We start from the raw sequence: 21,725 nt of genomic DNA, 5'->3' as shown, positions 1-21,725 counted from the left end.
TTCTTCATGTTGGACCATCTTTCTCAGGGCCAGCAAGCTATTGGCTACAAGTGACAGTCAGTATTCGCAGGTCAAAGTTTAAGCAGCAGTTGCAGAGTTGATGTCGAGTTCCTTACAAACCTCATACAATTTGTTGCAGTGGAGGCAGATGTTTATCAGCCTCAAGGTGGGATAGATGCCAGTCCATGTTTGAGTCCATTCCTATCACTGATTGATTGTATCTTCAAGTGTGGGAGGCAGCAGGTCCAACTCCAGTGAATCCCACCTCTTTCCCCCACCTCTGATGAAGGTATGGCCAGTAGCCCTGGTGGTAATGGGAAAATGGTGACATTAGGAAACCCCAGCTCCTGGTTCTCATTTCAAATGTAAATCAAGCTCTTTGAAATCAGACATTTAATAATAATTAATACTATTTGATGGAGAGTTCATCAATCATTTTTTTAACTATTTTCATCAGTCAGCTAAACAGACTATGAACAAAATACATTTTCAATTATTCTAGTTTAAATTGATTTTGTCACTTAAATTCCTATCAATTAGCTTTGAGAACAAGCTCCATTGTTTGGCAAGCATTTAAATTTTGCACTGAACATTGCATAGGTAATGATGCAGTAGATTGGAATAATTAAATGTGTACTGAATTGTTCACATTATAACTTGAAGGCATGGAGTACAAAACCAAGGAAATCATATTGAACCTTTTTTAAAACACTTTTCTTAGATGGAGAATCGTATGCAATTCTGGGAACCCCATGCAAGAAGGCTATTAATATTTTAGAGAGGGAGATTTTCTAGAATGGTGCTAGGAATTTTGGACTTCAGTTGTGTGGAGAAACTAGAGAGGCTGGAGCTATTCTCACAAGAAGAGAGATGGTTGAGAGCAGCTATGAAAATCTTGGAGGCCCTTTGATGGAGTTAATATGGAGAAACAGTTTCCACTGGCAGAAATTGTACTGGCCCATGGACATGGTTTGAGGACTTTATTTCATGCGCGTATGTGTTTTAGATTACACAGCCTGAAGCTGAGGGGGATGATTCTCCAGTGAATTATTTTCACTGGAAAAGGACCGAGCTGTTGAAAATACACAGGAAGTGGAATATAATTGGGTACCTGTTTTAAAGAGAGAGCACTAGGAGAATTGCCGAATGGCCTCCTTTATGGTCTATTATCCCATGATTATATAAGGAATGAATTGAGGCTATTTAGCCCAGTGTTAGTGTTTGCATTTCACAGGGGCCTAGCCAGTCCCATGTTCTTTTATATTATCATTCAAGTATTGACTGGATTTCCTTTCAAATTGTATTGCCAATTCTATCTCAATAGCTGCTTGTGTTAAGGTATTTCTGACTAGAAATTCGAAAGCCTGTTATGGTTTCAGCATCATCCCCTCCTTATCCTATTGAGGCAGGAAACAAGCAAACTTTCTGCTGGCTCCTCATTTCAATGAGTGTAGTATTCAATGGAATGAAACTCTCGCTTCTGGTTGGCTGATTGCCTAACAGGGGACCTCATAGTGTGGAGGTGTTCCAGTTCACCTGCTCCTCTTAAAGGCAGCCTGTACCTCTTAAAGGGGAGCCATGCTGTTCAGACAGAGCTGCTGCTGGCTGCTTCCTGGGCATGTCCTTCCAAAAAGGAAGTAAAGAAATGGATCACTGGGGAAGGCAGTGCATGCTGAAAGCCTGAGCAGAGATCGGAAAGAGGATTGGTTCAGCAATGGCAGACTTATCACCACTCACTGTGCAAGGTGATCACTGACATTCTTCCCTCTCTCCCTTGCAGGACACTGTCACATTTAGTAGGAGCAGAGTAAAACTGACAGAGGCCAAATATGCCTGCAATCCTAGGCCTCATGGAGGAGGTCATTCTCGACATCATGGGGCTGGTTATAGTAGAACCAGTTGTATCAAGAACATTGAGGATATTGCTATGTTGTTCCTATATGCACATTCTCAATCCTTGCCTCACCTTCATCCTGCTTTCGGGTTTAAAGAGCAAGCTGAAAATCCTGTGGAAAATGAACTTATTGCTTTTTACCCCAACTTCCCTTTCCTCGATCCAACCTTCCTCTTCTGATTTCATGCTTTCAGACACCATATAACTGCTGCCTGCCCAACCAGAGGGAGGGTGAAAACAACACCTCGTCCCTGGTGAAGTAGAACTGAACTTGCTCTGGCACCAACTCTCACCAGCATAGACACTGCGATTGCAAGAACCTCTGATGCTGGTATAGAGTTGGGACCTGTACATGATGAGTCACTGGATACAAGTGGGCTGCAGTCAGACAACAGAGAAAGAATAGTTTGTATTTCACTTCTATCTTGGACAGGTAGTGCACATGACCTGCTCGAGGGAATTCAAATGGAGCATCCAACAGCATGCCGACTTGGTGCATTGGCAGGTCAGCCAGCAAATCTGGCAGTGTTAGGGAGCATGGTCCATGTATTGCTCAGAGCTTGGGGCCTATCCTCTCCACCATAGAAATGGTGGCAAACTCTAAGGTAACAACAGGACACAGCCCTTGATGCAGTGTTGCAGTTTCCATTGCAGTTCAGATGGAAAGCTGTTCATGCCTGACAGCTGTATTCAAAGCTCCAGTTGAGGTCATGGCTTGATCCCAAACAGATTCAGACTGCTGCATTTACAGCAGTAATTTACAGATTACAGGGCAACCTCAGTTGTCCGAACAACATGGGCAGGGAGTCTTTCATTCAGATAATCGAATGTTTGGATAATCGAATGTTCGGATAGCACAGTTTACCCAAGCATCAGCACCTTGTGATTTTATTCGGATAGTCCGAAATTCAGATAACTGGTGTTCGGATAACCGAGGTTGCACCATACAGGATTTCTGAAGTGGAATAGCACCGAGGATCATGCGTCTTGTGTCAGGGGTGACAACATTTACATTTTAACCATTGTCACGACAACATTCCCCATGTTGCTACCACTCAGCAGCCAGTCCACCCACATTGAAGGTTCAGCAGAAGAGGAGATCCTTCACGAGTAAGGAGTCTGTAAAATGGCTGCTAGAATTCAAGTCTCCAGCCCAATGCAGTGAATACCAAGGTGTCTCACTGCAAGTTACAGTGAGACACTGTAGTCTAAGACTACAGTGACAAGAGGTTGTTGGCTCAAAGAGATGGCTACAAACAGACTGTGCATTATAAGGCATTGTCTATCATTTTTGTACTTGTCTGTATTCCTAATGTTATGCCTTTCTGGGGTAGCCTGCAGAAAATCATCCCTGATGAAGGGCTCTTGCCCAAAATATCAGTTGTCCTGCTCCTCGGATGCTGCCTGACCTGCTGTGCTTTTCCAGCACCCTATTCTCAACTGCAGAAAATCAATCCCTGCTATTCTTGGAGTTGTTGCGGCAGTTAAAGATTTTTTTAAATATGCAGAATTCCCCAACTTGAACCCACAGGTTGACAAAGCACAGACCAGGTTTCTGTACTTAACAAAGATGCCTGTTTATTACAAAGAAAATAATTCTAGCCACATAAACAATTATGAACTGTTGTCATATAACTCTACCGGTTAAAAGTTTAAATGTCTTTTAAACTCCTCCTCTACACACACCAAGACGGGGAAAGAAATGGGAGGGAAAAAACTGGGAAAGCAATTCAGTGGTCTCAGTCCACAGGGTTTGCTGAGCTGATTCTTGTAGTGATCAGAATGCTGCCACTTGATATTTACACCTGTTTGCAGGAAACACAGAGAGACTGGTTCCCACTCATAAAGGTCTTTGACTAATCAATTACGTCACATCTTATACAACTGGAAAGGAAAATTAAACTGGCTCTCTTCAGGTTTAAAATGCTTTTTACTGCAGAGCAAAAGCAGCTCCTTCTCCTCCAGAGACCTTACAGCCAGTGGTTAATATCTCAAGGTTGTACAGCTATCTCTAAGCCAATCACAGAGTTGTCAGCAGGCAGAGGACCTTTCTGATCAGTAACCAGTTAATAATGCACAGACCAATCAGCCACTTGTTGCCAGCTGAAGCTTCAATTGTACACCCTCTTAGTTCCAGCTCATTTGTAAACCTTGTATAGACAGGTGTATAAACATTGCAGCAAGCCTTCCTTAGTTTCAAAATGGTGCAGTCCATAATGAACAATATAGAAAAATGTCAAGGTACATTTTTGTACATTATGGGCTGAATTTTGTGGGGTGCTGTGTTTCCTGTTTCCCCACTTAACTGAAAAGTCAGCCGGTGGGCCATTAATTGCTTTAAGGGGTGAGACTTCTGCCCAGTTTTGTGTGAAAGCCCTCCTTTCGAAATTTGCAGACGAATCTGATTAGCTGGCAGCTCTGTAGCCCGACTACACAAGATTTGAGTGGCATCTGCTGTTGGGACCAGAGGCAGAAGAAGTGGAGACTGTGGAACCTGGATTTATAATTCAGATCGAGGTATCAGCAGTGGGAGAGAGGGACCAGGTTTTAGAGGCTGGTGGGGAGGGTTAAAGGAAAGCAGTACAACCTTGTGGGAGTGTGCCTGCAGAGAATTCCCAAAGGAATGCACTGTTTCCCCCCTCACCTCTTACCCAACATCAGCTCGCACAGTGAAAGCTGCCAGGGATGCCTATGCCAATCAGCAAGCTGGCCGAAGTTGGTATGTTGTAGGAGCATGAGGTCTTGTAACAAGGGACTGGCAGCCTCTTGGAAGAACAAAGATTGTGTCCATTGAATGTGATCAAAATCTGCCAGTCGTAGGAATGGTGTATTAATCATTTCACAGCTAAAAATGTTCATTGTAGAGCACTATTTAAATTTTAAATAGTCTTTTCTGCTCAGAGCAATATTGTCACTTGCAAACTTTGTTAACATCAAAGTTACAAAGCTAATGATCTCAGAAACCATGATGCCTTAAATCAATTACCATTAATGTTTGATTTGAAATGTATTTCTGGGCACCAGCACAGCCAATCAACCTTGCTGGGAATATATCAAATATGTTTTAATTCAACTAATACCAGGGGCTTCACTGGGGACAGCAGAGCATATTGAAGCTGGTGCGTTGCTTTCTGGCTACAGGGAAAGTCTCAATTTGTAACAGTCTCACTCCAGACAAGCCACAGAATGGAGAAGAAATATTTGCAGTATACGGTGTTTTTAAATGGCTGTTGTTCGAAGTCAAGTTGTTAACCAGAGTGCCTACTATCTAGCCATATCGCACTATAAACTAGATAAATATTTCATTCCAACACTTGCACCTTTCACGTAACGAGCATGTAACTATTGTTGAGTTTTTAAAAAATGTTGTTTGACAAAAACATTATTGGGTTGAATAACCTACGGAACATTGTTAATGAAATTGAGTCGATGTCAGTTGATACAGAGCAGCTGCATAAATTTGTGTATTTTCATTTAATTCTGTCAATCATTCGTATTAACTACATAAAAAATTGAAATAACTTTGAACAACAGATTGTCAAAATCTTCAATGACAGGGCTACCTTAATAAAAAGCTTGATTATAATCTGTGGAATTAATTCCAAACTCTTTACCGTTAAATTGCAGGATTTCCATATAGATTTGAAACCCAGGAAATACCCATCACACCAAAAGGTTTAGCCTGGCCAGGACAAGAAGGTTTTACTCAGGTAAGTACCTGTGGTTTCAGTTGCTCACATTTAGTAAATTTAGGTTATATACTAGTTAATTTGCAATATACTTGAATTAATATTTCTTACTTTTTCATGTGAAAATCTTATTTGCAACAAGGTATCCCAAATAATTGGCCAGTACTATAATTATTATCCAGCTATAAAGTATTAATCCAACCTGTATTCGTCTTTGATCCAAGGAGCAGCCAAGGGAACATGTCAACTTTGCTCGTTCATTGATAATATAATGAGATAGAAATGAATCAGGAAGACCATTTAGATTCATCTTAGATTATCTATCCAAACAAATGTATAGTTATCCTATCCATTACTTTAATAGTCATAAAGTTTTCCCTCCATCTTAAAGTCGAGTCAATGGATTAATAACTTTGAAGAGGAAATTCTTGACTTAGGGCCTAACCTCTAATTTGTCTCCCTGTCTTGCCTCCCCATCCACTGTCTGATCAGTTTTTGTTATATGTTGGACACTTTTTTTTTCATGGTGACTTTGAGAAAGTAAAGCAGAATGCCAATTAATGCCCTTCAGTACATGTAAAGCTGGAGTCCAACAACACCCCAGTTCTCTTTCAACTTCACATTCCGCCTCTCAATGCACTTTCTCTCCCAACATGTTGTAATTTGCATTTACAGTTAAATATCTTATTACTGTTTTTCAATTTGAATGTTGTGTCAGATCAAAATAAATATTTACTGAATACATGTATTAGCAGCCAACAACTATAAGAATGTTTAAGCAGGCCTTCGCTCAAAATTATGTCTTGGCTGCATTTAGTGCAGCTTGGCATTATGGGAAACTTACTCAGGGAGAGGCCAAATGTGGGCCTCCCACCAAAAGCAAAGCCCCCTCCCCTGCCCATCTTCTAATTGAAGTCAAAGAGCAGGCAAATAGGGCTGCTGTGAGATTCCTAGCCGACAGTGATAGGATATCATTTAGACTCATTAATTCCCCCATTCTCAAATTCTTGGGGTTACTGTTGACCAGAAACTGAACTGGATTCACCACATAAATACTGTGGCTACAGAGGCTAGGAATACTGCGGTGAGTAGCTCACCTCCTGCCTCCCCAAAGCCTGGCCACCCCAAAGCTACGAGGCACATAGCAAGAGTATGATGGAATACTCCTCATTTGCCTGGATTAGTGCAGCTCCAATAACACAAGAAGCTTGACACCATCCAGAATAAAGCAGCCCACCTGATTAGCACCACGCCCACAAGCATATGCTCACTTCGCCGCTCACACTCAGTAGCAGTCGTGTGTATATCTTCAACCTGCATTGCAGAAATTCACCACCACCTTCCAAACTCATGACCACTTCCATCCAGAAGGACAAGGGCAGCAGGTAGATGGGAACGCCACCACCTGCAAGTTCCCCTTCAAACTACTCGCCATTCTGACTTGGAAATACATCACTGTTTGTTCACTGTCACTTGGTCAAAATCCCTTCCCTAAGGGCCTTATGGGTCTACCTATACTACACGATCTGCAGTGGCTCAAGAAGGCAGCTCACCACCATCTTCTCGAGGACAACCAGGGACGGGTAGTAAATGCTGGCCAGCCAGCAAACCCCACGTCCCATGAGTGAATAACAAAAACGAGTCTATTGACATTGTCCATGAAGCCTGTGTTTTGTCATTGTCTCAGAGATTAAATGGAGTCTGTATGATGCATATTCAGTTCCTCCTATAGTAGGGGATAGTATTCCATGAGCTTTCTTTATGATTTGCTGTATGTCCAGATTAATTATTTTCTTCTGACTCTGGGATAGTTGTGACACAGTAATAGAAAATCTGGGTTGAAATCCATCCTGGTCCAGAGGTATGACATCACATGTCCAAACAGATTGATATTTAAAAGAAAGCTTTTTTTTTAACTGAAGGACAAGAATAGAGAGATTCCACTGCATCTCTGGATTCTGCCATTATTCTCTGTTAAAGTAACACTCTGCATTTTGATTCTTTCTGCTAAAGGAGCAACTTCACATTTCCTATAATGTGGTCCATCTGCCAGATGTCCTTTCCCTACTCACTCGACATATCTAGATCGATCTGCATCCTCTTTAGGTCCACTTCACAACATACAATCTCACCTATCTTTGTGTCATCTGCAGAATTAGATACCATGTCTTCGCTTCTCTCATTTAAGTCATTGATATACAGTATCCTTTAGGCCTATACTCTCTGGAATATCGAAGAATGAGGGGAGATCAAATTGAGGTATTCAAGTTGATAAAAGGTGTGGGTAAAATAGATGTGGAGCGGATACTTCCTCTTGTGAGGCATTCTAGGATGAGAGGTCATAGTCTGAGGATAAGAGGTAGCAAATTTAAAACAGAGCTGAGGAAAAGCCATTCCTCCCAAAGGGTTGTGAATCTGTGGAATTCACTCCCCCCAAGGGCTGGGACATTGAGTAAATTTAGGCAAGAGTTAGACAGATTTTTAATTGGTAATGAGTTGAAGGGATATGGCGAGAAGGCAGGAAAGTGGGAGTGAGGGGCATATCAGTCATGGTCAAATGGAAGAGCAGATTCAATGGGCTGAATGGCCTAATACTGCTCCTATATCTTGTGAACCTTACAAACTGACACTCATGATATATCAGCAAAAGGTATATTTCAAAACCATGTATTATTCTGTCCCATTATTACAGCTTTTTAAATTTATTTACCTCTATGTAAATTTACCTGTTGCTCACATGCATGACCACACAAAATATAAATAGTTCATTCAATTTTGAGTCAATTGATCCTCCAACACCGCAATCTATTGTTATGTCCGATTCATCAATTGAGGGTGCAAGTGACAAGGATCTCTGCCAGTAAGGTTTATTTAAGGCAACATTGCATTGTTGTTTAGTGATTTATCTGTAAATAATATGTAACAGTGATATATGTGCAAGGTTTGTAGCTCAGGTTGAGGTTTAGGGTGTAGGTTTGCTCGCTGAGCTGTAGGTTTGATATCCAGACGTTTCATTACCTGGCTAGGTAACATCATCAGTGGCGACCTCCAAGTGAAGCGAAGCTGTTGTCTCCTGCTTTCTATTTATATCTTTCTCCTGGATGGGGTTCCTGGGGTTTGTGGTGATGTCATTTCCTGTTCATTTTCTGAGGGGTTGATAGATGGTATCTAGATCTATGTGCTTGTTTATGGCATTGTGGTTGGAGTGCCAGGCCTCTAGGAATTCTCTGGCATGTCTTTGCTTAGCCTGTCCCAGGATAGATGTGTTGTCCCGGTCGAAATGGTGGTTTTTTTCATCCATGTGTAGGGCTACGAGGGAGAAAGGGTCGTGTCTTTTTGTGACGAGCTGGTGTTCGTGTAAGGTGTTCCATGCAAGGACTGCCACAAACACTATGTAGGACAAACAGCAAGATAGTTAGCCACTGGCTAGCCAGAGAATTCCTAGAGGCCTGGCACTCCAACCACAACGCCATAAACAAACACATACATCTAGGTACCATCTATCAACCCCTCAGAAAACGAACAGGAAATGACATCACCACAATCCCCAGGAACCCCATCCAGGAGACAGATATAAATAGAAAGCAAGAGACAACAGCTTCGCTTCATTTGGAGATTGCCACTGATGATGTTACCTAGCCAGGTAATGAAACGCCCTGATATCAAACTTACAGCTCAGCGAGCAAACCTACATCCTAATCTACATTACATTTTCATAAGCTAGTGAGTGTTTTTACACTGATTATATGAACCTCTTGATTATCCAGAAAGTTTTGATTAACTGGAATGCTCCTGGTCCCATAGGTTAATAAAAAGTTTACTGTAAATTGTATAAACTCTGCAAAAATCTAATCGTCACATTCTGCCAATTGGAAAAACGTCCATTCCTGAAGAAGACCTATGCCCGAAACGTCAATTCCCCTGCTCCTCGGATGCTGCCTGACCTGCTGTGCTTTTCCAGCACCACACTCTCAACTCTGATCTGCAGTCCTCACTTGCACCATGCAGAGTCTTCTCGATTACCTTGGATTTTTCAAAGTGCACAGTTTTAACCGTGCTAATGACCAATTCTAACGCCTTCCCTCTGACAGGAAAAACGCCTTGCACACTTTTTCAACTAGGTGTTAGTTTGGGGACCCTACATTTGCCCATTATTTTCTTCAGTAGCAATGCCTCTGCCAGCCAGAGTTGATTTGCCAATCAATCAGCACCCTTTTCTTATTTTCATATAAATTGTTGTGATCCTGTGAAGTTTGGCATTCTTGCATTTGTCCTATTGAGTACAACCTTCAGCTACATTTTCAACAATAAACATTGACAAAATTTAATGTCAACGTTTATTCGTGAGAATTGTGTCATTCATCCTAATGTTGCAGATGAATGCAATGGGTATTCTGAACAAAATCAGTGTGGTATATGGTTGTATCGGAAACCTGTAAACACTTGTAAACCCTGATGAGGGGAGCTATAAAAGCAGCATAATACTTAATTTTATTGTTTGTTTTAAGTAGTACTTCGTAGCACTTCTCTTTCATTGTAGCATCCTAAAACAGAAAAAGATCGTAAAGCGCCAATCTATCCAACTCCGCCGAAGCTGATTGCCCCCAACAAGTCAGAGCCAATCTTAGAGCACGCTGTTTCAGAGAGGACTGCTAAAATCTTGAAAAATATCGACAAATCACACTGGCTGTCCTCCTACAAGAGGGACTTCACAGGTAGGAAACAATGCTAACTGAAAGATCATTTCATTGTGTTATGCACTGCAACAAATTAATTTTAATTCTTACTTTATTTGACAACAAATGAATTTTAATTATTACTGTATGAGGTGACCCACATCATGGACCATAAACAAACATCAGCTATTGATTTTGAGGAAATGTCATCTGGAGCATTATAATCAACCATCTCCTTTTTCCAGTTGCTAGCCAAGTAGCTTATTTCCAGCGATGACAGTCTTTTGTCTTTATTTCAATCAACAAATGATTTATAAACTACAACCTACAAGAAAACTAGCATTCACTGTTTATTTGCATTTTGTCATTAGGCAGTGGACCAATGAATCCCCTTCAGTTAGATGATTACCATGAGAAAGCAATAGCACAAGTGACAGGAAAATACACCTATTTCTCAGAGCTGGTAAGTAACCTATTAATTTCAGAGAATAGTCATTGACATAATAATACGAGACTTAAAATGAGTGTGTACACAACAATAGCTAGCTTTTAAATCCCTTTAACATGCCATGACATCAGAAAGCATATTCCAGGGACATCATCTGACAAAAATTCACAACAGGCAAAGAAAAAAAGGGAGGCAAAAGATCATGGGCGAGGTTGTTAAATGATGAGAGAGAATTGAAGAGGTGGTGAATATTGAGGGAAGGAATTCCTGGTGTTATGATCTGGGCATGACTACCAGTAGTGGAGTGAAGATGGGACAAGAGACCAAATTTACCTGAGCCAAGAGTTCACAAAGTGTTGTAGGACTGAAGGAAGTGATAGACATGAGGGGTGATTTGCACAGAAGGATGTCAATTTGAGACCAGAAGATAACACAGGTCAGTGCACACATGGGAATTGGATGAGGCAGATTGGGTGCAACCTCGGACATTGCAAGAGAGTTTTAGATGAGCTCAAGTTCTTGGAGGGTGGACGATGGGACGTTGGCCCCAAGGGCGTTGACGTAGTCAGGACAGGCGTTAACAAAAAATGGATGAGACTTTCAGCAGCTGATGGACTGAATCGGAAACAGAAACACACAATTGTGTACAAAGATGAACACCTGAGTAATATCATCAAATGTTGCACACTTACAAGTTTTTCTTAAAAATGTCTACTCACCAAACCAGTTAAAAGTTATTCAAAAAATGTCTACTAGCCAAACCAACCACATGAAATATCAGAAAGACCTTTGAAATGGAATTTAAGTGGGTCTCGAAAAAAAAAGATGCATTTCTTGCCCAGAGAATGGATTGAAGAATATGATGAGAAAAAATGTAATGGTAGGAACACCAAGCTACCGAAGCAACCAGGCCCAGTACTGACAGTGACATATCCAAGGGCAGCAAATTCAGGCGATTCAAGCAGATGGACAAGCCTTTCCAGCGCTTTGGGAGAGGGGGACAAATGTAATTCAAGTGATTTACTCCACTATCATGAAGGTAATTAAACTGGCTAACGTAAAAAAATGAAAGACTTAAAGAACAACATTTGAGGAATCGTCTCTTAAAATGCTGTCATGGCCCACTTCCACTGGGACTTAAACCTGACATACCCTGTACTCTGCTCTATGGAAATTCACATTAGAAAGTCTGAAAGAATTTAGACCAGCTGACACTATCCTATCAGTCCAATGTCTTCTCTAACCATCATGAGAAGCAGCAGCACCCACCACCTGGTGAGGATTGAGCAGAGCCCATCCTACCTCAAATTCCTGGCCTCGCTGGCCAAAACTGTGCAATTCCTGGGCTAACATCTGTCAAAAGAAAAACAAGCATTACAGCACAATATCCAATTTCTATGTCACCACGTTGAGCATAACTTTTGATTTGTGTCAGAGCTGGGAGCAGACAGAGGCAGGAGGGCTGGAAAATTAGCCCCGGAGATTGGCATAACCCATTCTGACACAGTCCCTTCTCTGGGCAATTTTAAAACTGAATGATTGAGGATGGGTAGAGAGAGGGGTGGTGGTAAAGAGTGATATTTAAACTCCCACAGATAAACAAATAAAGGCCCTTAAGTGGCCTATGAGGGACACTGGGGAGGCATCACCTGGAAGTCTGTAGTCATAGTTGGGACACATGTTTTCCAAAGCCCAGCTAATGCATGGACGTGACATTGGCATAGCCAGTGGTCTGTATGACTTAACTCATTTCACTAGCTGTCATCACCTTCAAAGAAAAGTCTGATCTTTGTGTCCAGCAAAATTTATTTTTTATTACCAAGTCTCAAGAAATGTCTGCCTCATGAGGAGTCTTCTGTTTCCCATTTAAAATGGCCACTCCCACCTCTGCTGATGGGTCTGCTGATCTCTTTGAGCTGGAGGACAACCCTGGAGCTTCCAGAACCTTCCTCCATCCTTATTTTTATGGCAGGGAGAGATTCAGGTGACAAATTGACCTCAGCCCCCAACACAACACAGGTTCAGAACCCAGGAATGGTCTCAACATCAGGGACCTGACCCAAAAAGAAAATTATCTTTTTACTTGAGCATTTGGTAAGCAATATGGTGACATTCTGCATGGTGAAACTTTTCTGTGTTTTGTCTTCATGTAAGAATAATTGTTTGCAGAACTATAATGATGATGTTTATACAATGCCTTCAATTTAGCATATTTCTCAATATATGTCACAGCCACAAGTTCAAAATGTAGGTGAGCACAGCAGGAAGTCTAGTTTAGAGAAGGCAAAGAGGTCAGTAAGAGTTTGAAGCATTGGGAGTCAGATTGGGGTGGGGATGGGCGATATTTTGGAAATGCAAGTAGACATATCATCTGACAGATTGCACCTCTGAGAGTGCAGTGTTCCCACAGTACTGCGTCAAGGTGTTAACCTACATTCTTGTGCTCAAAGTTCTCCATTGTGATTGGAAGTCAGAATGTCCTGACTCAGATAAGAGTGCACCCCCATCTTCCAAATCCAGTAAATATAAACTCTGCTGCCCGTACCCTAACGCTGACCATGTCCCCAACAATCCATCATCAGTGTGCTTGTCCTATATCGGATTCCGGTTTTTCAACAGCCTTCATCATCTTTGCAATCATCTCCATTCTTAAAAACCTCAGACGTAGCTGCAGTCTTGTAATTCCAGTTTCCTAATTTTAATTGCAATGATATTTGTGTGTTAAAGCTCTCAGCTGTGAAATTCATCTTAACCGTTCACCTCTTTCTACATTGTAGGTTTCCTAACATTTCTAAGGTTATTTGTGTCCTGTCTCATGAAAGCAGAACCAAAGTATGCGTTCATTTTATGTGCCCTATCTTTGTTCCCCATTATAATTTCCCCAGGTTTCAACTATAAGGGATCTACATTTGTTTGCACTAATCTTTCACTCTTCAGAGTTTTTACAATCAGTTTTTATGTTTTGTGAAATTTTACTTTCATACTGTATTTTCCTCTCCTTGATCAAACCTTTTGGCCTTTTTGGTGAATTCTAAAACACTTCCAATCCTGAAGTCTCACTGCTTTTTCTGTCAATTGCATATATCTCCTCTTTGGATGTAATCCTATCCCTAATTTCTTTTGTATGCCATATAGTTAGTCCTGTTCAGTTTCGGGTCAGTGTAATCCCCAGAATGTTGGTAATGTCATTGAATGTCAAGGAACAATGTCTCAATTTTCCCATTTCCTGTTAGTTGTGTGGTGCCTATGTTACTTGCCATTTGTCCTGGTCTTGCTGCATTTAGATGTGAATTGCTTCAATATCTGAGGAGTGTCCCTCTTCAAGTCATTTTTTAAAACCTGTTTCTTTGACTGTGTTTTTGATTACTGTACTAAATTATCTTTATGTAACCAGACATCAAATTTGTCAGCAAACACACCTATAAAGTGCCTTTGGATGCGATGGTATTAGTACTGGTGTAGCTGTATACAAAGTCTGTTACTAAACTCAGGGTAAGCCAGGGCCTTGCAATCTTCTTTGATTTTATCCAGATCAGAATGTTAAAACTAACAAAAACAGAAACTGATGGAAAAGCTTAGCAGGCCTGGCAGCACCTGTGAACAGAAATCAGAGTTAACGTTTCTGGTCAGTTGACCCTGCCTGAGAACCAGTTAAAACTAAACCACTTCAAGATTAGGTACCTGCACTATTAAATGGTGTGGGGAAAGCTCCTGACTGAACGTTAAGATTTCATTCCATAAGTGACAAAAATATCTGTGCCCGAAGTTTGGTTTCACTCACTATTGAACAGTTTTTAAGACTGTTTCCAGAAAACGTTTTCTTTCTAATCAGAGATATATTTACAAGTAACCCTGTTTCAACTGACTTGCAATTGAGCTCTTGAAATGAACAGTATGCTGTGCACTGCAGAATTTATGCAGTGTAGACACATAGAAAATGAATCAGAATTTGACACTCAATATGTGCCACTGTAATCCATTTGTGCTGTGAATGAGATCTTCATCATCACCCGATAAATACACAGAGAGCTGTGATGTTGCAGTATGGCCATTAGATGGCAGTCCGATCTATGCTCTCAGGAAAATTCACATTCAGGTTTGTTTCACTATGACAAGAATGAGATAAGATTGTCTTTCATACCTAAATATTGCTTGGATGGAATACAATGTAGAAGACCTTTTATATTCCATAACAGGCATATAATCCTCTTCTCTCCGTCTTGCTTTTTGCTGTCTTCCTCGATGATGCCTAACCCTGAGCTTCAAACAAGAAAAGAATGTTTTCTTCTGTAATTGTGTTTCCTCCAAGTCAATAGCAGTTAAAATAAGTTAACTTTAGCTTCTAATTTGAATTCAATTTGGGCGGGTGCATAGAGATAAAGAAATTCAAAAAGGCGAACAAATTCAAAGGGAAATTAATCCTTCAGGAGAAAAACAGCCTTGTTTCAGAGATGTCAGAAAGGAGCTTGATCCTCAATTAGCCCTACAACCTCATACACCCAGCTACCCTCCTCAGAACACCATACCTTCATCACTCATTTCCAGAGGCATGGTTGGAGGATATTGATGGTGCTGCCGTTTGTTTTGTCCAATATGAGATCTTCCCTTTGAGAGGCCCAATGTAATAAACCCAACTCCTTTAATATTGCCTCAGCTTTCTTCTCAGGCAGTCCCCTGGGACTGACGATGACTTGTTCCTCTTTGATTTGATGGATACTGAGCTGGTTGATAGTCCAATTAATGTGCAAGCTGCAGATTTCCCCATTTGGGCAAGATTTTGAAAAGTTGGTTTAATGAGTTATTTGGAGATTTGTGCACTTCCTCTGCTGCCTGGGCTTCATCTTTCCACATTCCCAACAAAGTCTCCTCATGTTTTAAGTCACCATATATATCTTCTCCAATCCTGTAGTCCTCCGAACGTTCTAATGCATTTTCCTATTTTCTCTGACTTTTGAACGAATCAGTGAGGAAGTGCCTCAAATCTTAAACTACGAACCTTTCCCAATGACAACAAATCTCCTTGAAGCCAAATGTAAACCTCTAGAATATTGGGCAGCATACCTTAGGAAGAATATCAAAGCTTTGAGGAGGGTGCAGAGGGGATTAGCAAGATTGATACCCTGGATAAAGGACTTTATGTAGAAGAGTAGAGAGGCTAGTATTCTTCTTGAGTTATAAAGGGTGATTTGACAGAGATATTTAAACTTCTGAGCAGTTTGAAAAAGTAAATGGGTTGGCACTGTTTTAATGGCCAGGAGATTTAATACCCAGATGACAGATTTAAGATAATGGCAAGATATCTATTTCAAATATGCTCCTGAAAAGTGGTGGAAGCAGATTTAAACTTTTATAAGGTTGAAGTCTTTACATTTTGAAATACACACTCTGGTTTGTAATTTTGACATTGAATTACAAGAGAAAACATTGATGGCTTACTCAAAACGTTCTTATACTTCAAGGCATTAGTTTATTTGTTCTGATTTTCAAAAAGTTAAGATGAGCAAGATTTCAAAATGGTAAGCAAGATGATTGCAGATTTACCAGACAGAGAAAAACAAAAGAAAAATAATGATAAATATGAAATTATTTGGTACTTTCCGTGCAGCAAATACACACTTCAATGATATCTGGCATCAAGATGTTCCAATAAGCTTTCAGGGCTTTACTCATACAGGCATCTGAATTGTCAAGAGTGTGGTGCTGGAAAAGCACAGCAGGTCAGGCAGCATCCGAGGAGCAGGAAAATCGATGTTTCGTGTATAAGCCCTTCATCGGGAATGAAGCTTGTGGGTCGGGGCTGAGAGATAAATGGGAGGAGGTTGGGGTTGGGGTTGGGGGGGTGGTGGTGGTAAGGTAGCTGGGAAGGTGATAGGTGGATGAAGGTGAGAGAGAAGGTGATAGGTTAGGAGGTGGAGTGATGTATGGGTCCAGAGGGCAGTGCTGAGTTATAGGCTTGGGACTGAGATAATGTGGAGGGGAGGGGAAATGCTGAAATCCATATTTATCCCATATAGTTTCAGAGTCCCAAGGTGGAATATGAGGCGTTCCTGCTCCAGGTGTCGGTGGTAAGGGTTTGGCGGTGGAAGAGGCCCAGGACCTGCATGTCCTTGACGGAGTAGGAGGGGAAGTTGAAGTGTTCAGCCACAGGGCGGTGGGTGCGAATGTCCCAGAGTTGTTTTCTGAAACAATCAGCAAAAAGGCGTCCTGTCTCCTAGATGTAGAGGAGACCATACCGGGTGCAATGAATCCAGTGATGACATTGGTAGAGGTACAGGTAAATTTCTGACAGGTGTGGAAGGAAATTTGAAGCGCCCAGGTTATGTTGATTACAGATTTTTCTTCAGAAGATCAGTAAGGGATCTCAGCTCCCAACTGCAAAAAGAGTCTCCTGTGTGCTCTCTCTTTAATAGCTGCAAATGTGTTGCTGGTCAAAGCACAGCAGGTTAGGCAGCATCTCAGGAATAGAGAATTCGACGTTTCGAGCATAAGCCCTTCTCTTTAATAACCTTTTAAAGGCACTGACCTGTGTTGCTGTATTGAAATGAAGATTCTCTTAAAAGTGCAACGCTGAATCATACACTCAGCTCTTTGTTTAAGTCGCAGGTTTGAACCTCTCTCAAAAGTTGTCTTTTTTATTAAGCTTTCTTTCAGTGGTCTTCCATCATGTGAACTCCCTTATTGACAATTTAAGACAAAGCTGTTTGTAACATTTTTAAAACACCATGCCTCATCTATGTTGATGCAGTCTCCAAGTTTATTTCCCCAAAATCCAAGCAGAGATACCTCTCTTCGTCTACATAAACTCAGTTCATTGTCTCCTTTCACTGAATAGAATTTTACACTGGTACTGTGGATAGTGAAGATAGTTGAAATACTAGGTAGAGTCTGTCTCAGCAGTGTGGAACCCCTAATTACATGTTATGAACAGTGGTTTGGGAGTAGTGAGGGAGGAAACTGAGGATTGCATGGGAAAATCCTACCCCATCAACAAGATAAGTGGAGTCTGCATTTGCCACAGCAACTGAGGAGTGGGGATGATGGATGAAGGCATTAAGGGTATGGCTGGATTGATATCATTGTTGACAGGGGGCCCTTTATAAGCTATAAAGTGCCTGAATAAAAAGCCCTTCTCCATACCCTATCCCCACCCCTCCCCTGACTGCAGGGAAAGGGGGATTGCAAAGAAGATTGCAAGGCCCCTGGCTTACCCTGAGTTTAGTAACACACTTTGTACACCGCTACACTAGTACTAATAGTATAACAACACCATTGCATCCAAGGGCACATTGTAGATGTGTTTCTAACAAATTTGATGCCTGGCTACATAAAGATTATGGTTCATCAGTTGTCCATCTATTAAGTTGATGCCCTATTTGCTGCTGGTTATAATGGCACTGACAGTGGGATAAGGCCCTTAATTGGCGCCAGAAGCAGCTCCATTAGCCATTGGATGAGGAGGCACCTTTCTGGTGTGCAGTTTTAGTTAGACAGGTTGACGAGATTGATATCAGGGGTGCGTGGGTTGATGGAAAAGTTTAAAAATACTGAAAGCAGAACATTTGGAAAGCATTAACTAGATTGAACAAAGCTAGCATGGGTTTATGAAAGGTTTAACAAGTCTATTGGAATTGTTTTTCAGGATGAATCTAGTAGACTAGACAAATAAGAACCAATGGATGTGATGTATTTGAAGTTTCAGAAGTGTTTTCATAAGGTCTCACATAAGAGATTAGTGGGCAAAGTTAAAACACATGAGACAGGAGTTATATATTAACATGGATTGAGAATTGGTTTACAGACAGGAAATAATATGGCAACCAATGGGTCTTTTTCTGAGTAGCAGGCAGTGGGGTGCTGCAAGCATCGGTGTTTGGCCATTAAGCTATTCGTGATTTATGTAAGTGACTTGGATGAGGTCCAGAGACTGGGAACTCTGCAACAAGTAACTCATCTTTTGCCTTGCCGAAGTGTGTCCACCATCTTCAAGGTACAATTTAGGAGTGTGATGAAATACTCTCCACTTGCCTCGATGGGTCCAGCTCCAACAACACTCAAGATATCCTTGACTCTGTCCCATAAAAAGCATCCACTTGACTGGCATCCTGACCACCATCTTCACCACCACCATAACTGCTACCAACGAGAAGGGCAAGGGCAGCAGCAGCATGGAAGCAAGTTCCTTTCAAGCCACACACTATCTTGACTTGGAACAATATCACCATTGCTTCTCTGGCATTGGGTGCACATCATGGAGTTCCAAACAGCACTATCTGTGTCTCTATCTCCATATCACTGCATCTGTTCAAGTAGGCAGCTCACCATCAGCTTCTCCAGTGGGATTTGACAACACAATAACTGCTGGCTTAGCCAGCAAAGCCCACACGGAAGAATGATTTAAAAAAGTAACGTTGAGAAGGTTGTTAAAATGTCATACTGTTTCCTGGGATTTATAAACAGGCAGCGCAGAAACAAGGTAATTATGATAAGCCTTTTTAAAACACTGTTTAGGCCCCAGCTGTGGGATTGGATCCAATGTCAGGCAAACAATTGAGGCCTTTGGAACAATGCAGAGAAGAATTATTAATATAAAAGGGGGCTTCATTTAACTCAAGAGCCTAAAGGAACTTAGTAGGTTGTACTTTGAATAGAGCTGAAAATGTGTTGCTGGAAAAGCGCAGCAGGTCAGGCAGCATCCAAGGAGCAGGAGAGTCGACGTTTCGGGCATGAGCCCTCCTTCAGGAATCATTCCTGAAGAAGGGCTCATGCCCGAAATGTCGACTCTCCTGCTCCTTAGATGCTGCCTGACCTGCGCTTTTCCAGCAACACATTTTCAGATCTGATCTCCAGCAACTGCACTCCTCACTTTCTCCTGTACTTTGAATAGAGGAAGTTAAAGGAAACTGTAACTGAACTTTCTAAAGTTATGGAGGAATGTAATAGAGCTGGTAAAGGGGCAGGAGGTATAGTAACCAGTGGCTAATAATGTAAGTCTATTCACTCAGGAACTAGAAGATGCAAACGAGAATTAAAAAGCATAGAAAAAGGCCCTTCTAGCCTGTCATGCCTGTTACCAACTCTTTGACTTAATAAATTAGCTCTAAGCAATCTCACTCTCCTGCTCTTTCCCCCAACCTTGTAGTGTTTTCAGTAAATTTCAAGTTGAATACTGTTTTAATTTGGTTTTTTTGGTTTTTCATACAAGCCCAGTGCAAACTTTTGGTAACAATCTTTTAGATAACAATGTTGACAATATGAACATGAAGACAGAGTTGCACAGCTCCATGCTGTGAGCTGTCCAAGTCTCAATCGTCTTGCAGACTGTTATCACAGGATACTGAGGACACAGTGACTGCCAAGGATATCTCAGAGGCTCATCTACATATTCATTAAATCTCATCTCCACAATTCCCACTCTGAGATTTCCTGCATATTACTAGTCTGAGATAAACAGTTTTCCAACATTAAACAAACTATTTGATTAGGTTGCATTGTTTTGAATGGTTTACTTGTTCCTCGTTGATATCCATTGAGTAAATTATTCAGTTTTAGAGTTCTTAGCAAACATAGAGTTGAATATGTGATTGATCTATCATGTATTACCTTATTTTAACCAGCCACAAGTTGACATACATGTTTATATCTAGACATGTATAAAATGTAAAGTCCAATCTGTTTGAAACGAGCAGAAAAGTAAAACCAGTAGATATGAATATTAATAACTATCTTCTAGCAACCTAAATGTTGGGTATTTTGTTTTACTGCCTTACTTTATTTTAAATTTTCCAACAGAAAGAACAGTCTCATCCCGCCTTTTTGCCAAATCCACCATTGCGGCCCATGAAGAAAAAGGAAAGCAGTAAGGTTTCCACAGATGATGCCACTGGTTATCAATCCCCAAGTGTACCAGTGCACGAAGCCAAGTCACCAACGCCCATATGTGAAACTGATTCAAAACCAGATGATGAGGTAAAAATATGTAGGGAAGAGAAACCAATTTCTTGGCAAAATAGACGTTGCCAAACAGCGATATCAAGTGCTTCCTGCCCTGACTATGACATCCGTTTGTTAAGATACAAAGTTCAGCAAATGAAAAATTCCGAAAAACCCTCTGCATTTAACCAACATCAGAAAGAAAGGGTGATGGATTGTTGGGCAACTCCGGTTATCAGTATGGACCAAGCTTGCAAAATAACAGATTCCGAGAATGCTCAGCCCCTTTGGAAGAGACGAAAGTCAGTCCAACATGACATTAGCTATGTAGATTTACCACCGAGTAAGTTAGCCGGTTTTACGACAAAACAGAACCAGATATCTCTGAGCAAACCACCTTCACCAAATAGGGTTGAGATTAAAGATCCCGAATGTGGTAGAGAATTCAATCTTGCGTCTGGCGATATGCAGCCCATACATACATCATATGCTTCAGAGAATAAGGAAGTGCCACAGCTGGAAAGGTGTAATATGTTGATCTGTGACAACCCTAGGCTTCAGGTCTCACAGCTAAAATTTCCCCATGCATTCAATAAAACAGAAATACATAAGCGATTACATGAGGAAGCTCCTGAAAAAACACTGGATTATCGAGATAACATCTACTCAGGGAGGAGACACACTTTCTTTGGATTAAATTCTTCTTATTTCCATAATGGAACTTTATAGATACCCATGGCTTTTCTGAACCTCTGATAACATTAAAGGTAATAATGATCTGCCTTTTAAGTTACTGTAGTTTAATGCCTGAACTGTTGTGGAATTTTGGTACACAAATCGCATCGGATCAAAATAGAAAATTAATCTTCACTTAATGATTCTGCATTAACTCTTCATTCTCAGTGGTTTCAATCTTTTTCTCATCCCACTTTGCTCTCCCTCCCCTGAATTCACTGGCTTCCTTTAGTTCTGAAACCTGTTCCTCTATTTATACTTCCCTGATTATCTCCATACAACCATAGCCTTGCAGTCTCCTGTGGCCTATCTGCTCCCTTGGTCTCCGTCAAAATCGAGGCCACTTTCAATGA

The 21,725-nt window shown here is 41.1% G+C and overlaps 1 protein-coding gene across 1 annotated transcript in view; it reads left to right on the top strand.

The window, feature by feature from the left end:
* LOC132815925 (sperm-associated microtubule inner protein 4) overlaps positions 1-21,366 on the top strand; it is a 54,796-nt gene extending 33,430 nt beyond the window's left edge. Inside the window, exons 4-7 of the mRNA XM_060825299.1 lie at positions 5,522-5,604; positions 10,124-10,298; positions 10,631-10,722; positions 20,497-21,366. Of these exons, the coding sequence (XP_060681282.1) occupies positions 5,522-5,604; positions 10,124-10,298; positions 10,631-10,722; positions 20,497-21,366 (1,220 nt within the window). The remainder of the gene's footprint in view (positions 1-5,521; positions 5,605-10,123; positions 10,299-10,630; positions 10,723-20,496) is intronic.
* The last annotated feature ends 359 nt before the right edge of the window (positions 21,367-21,725 follow it).

This window comes from Hemiscyllium ocellatum, chromosome 5 (genome assembly GCF_020745735.1).
Source record: "Hemiscyllium ocellatum isolate sHemOce1 chromosome 5, sHemOce1.pat.X.cur, whole genome shotgun sequence".
Lineage (NCBI taxonomy): Eukaryota > Metazoa > Chordata > Chondrichthyes > Orectolobiformes > Hemiscylliidae > Hemiscyllium > Hemiscyllium ocellatum.
The sequence above is the reverse complement of the archived record's forward strand: the minus strand, read 5'-3'. Positions and strand labels throughout refer to the sequence as shown.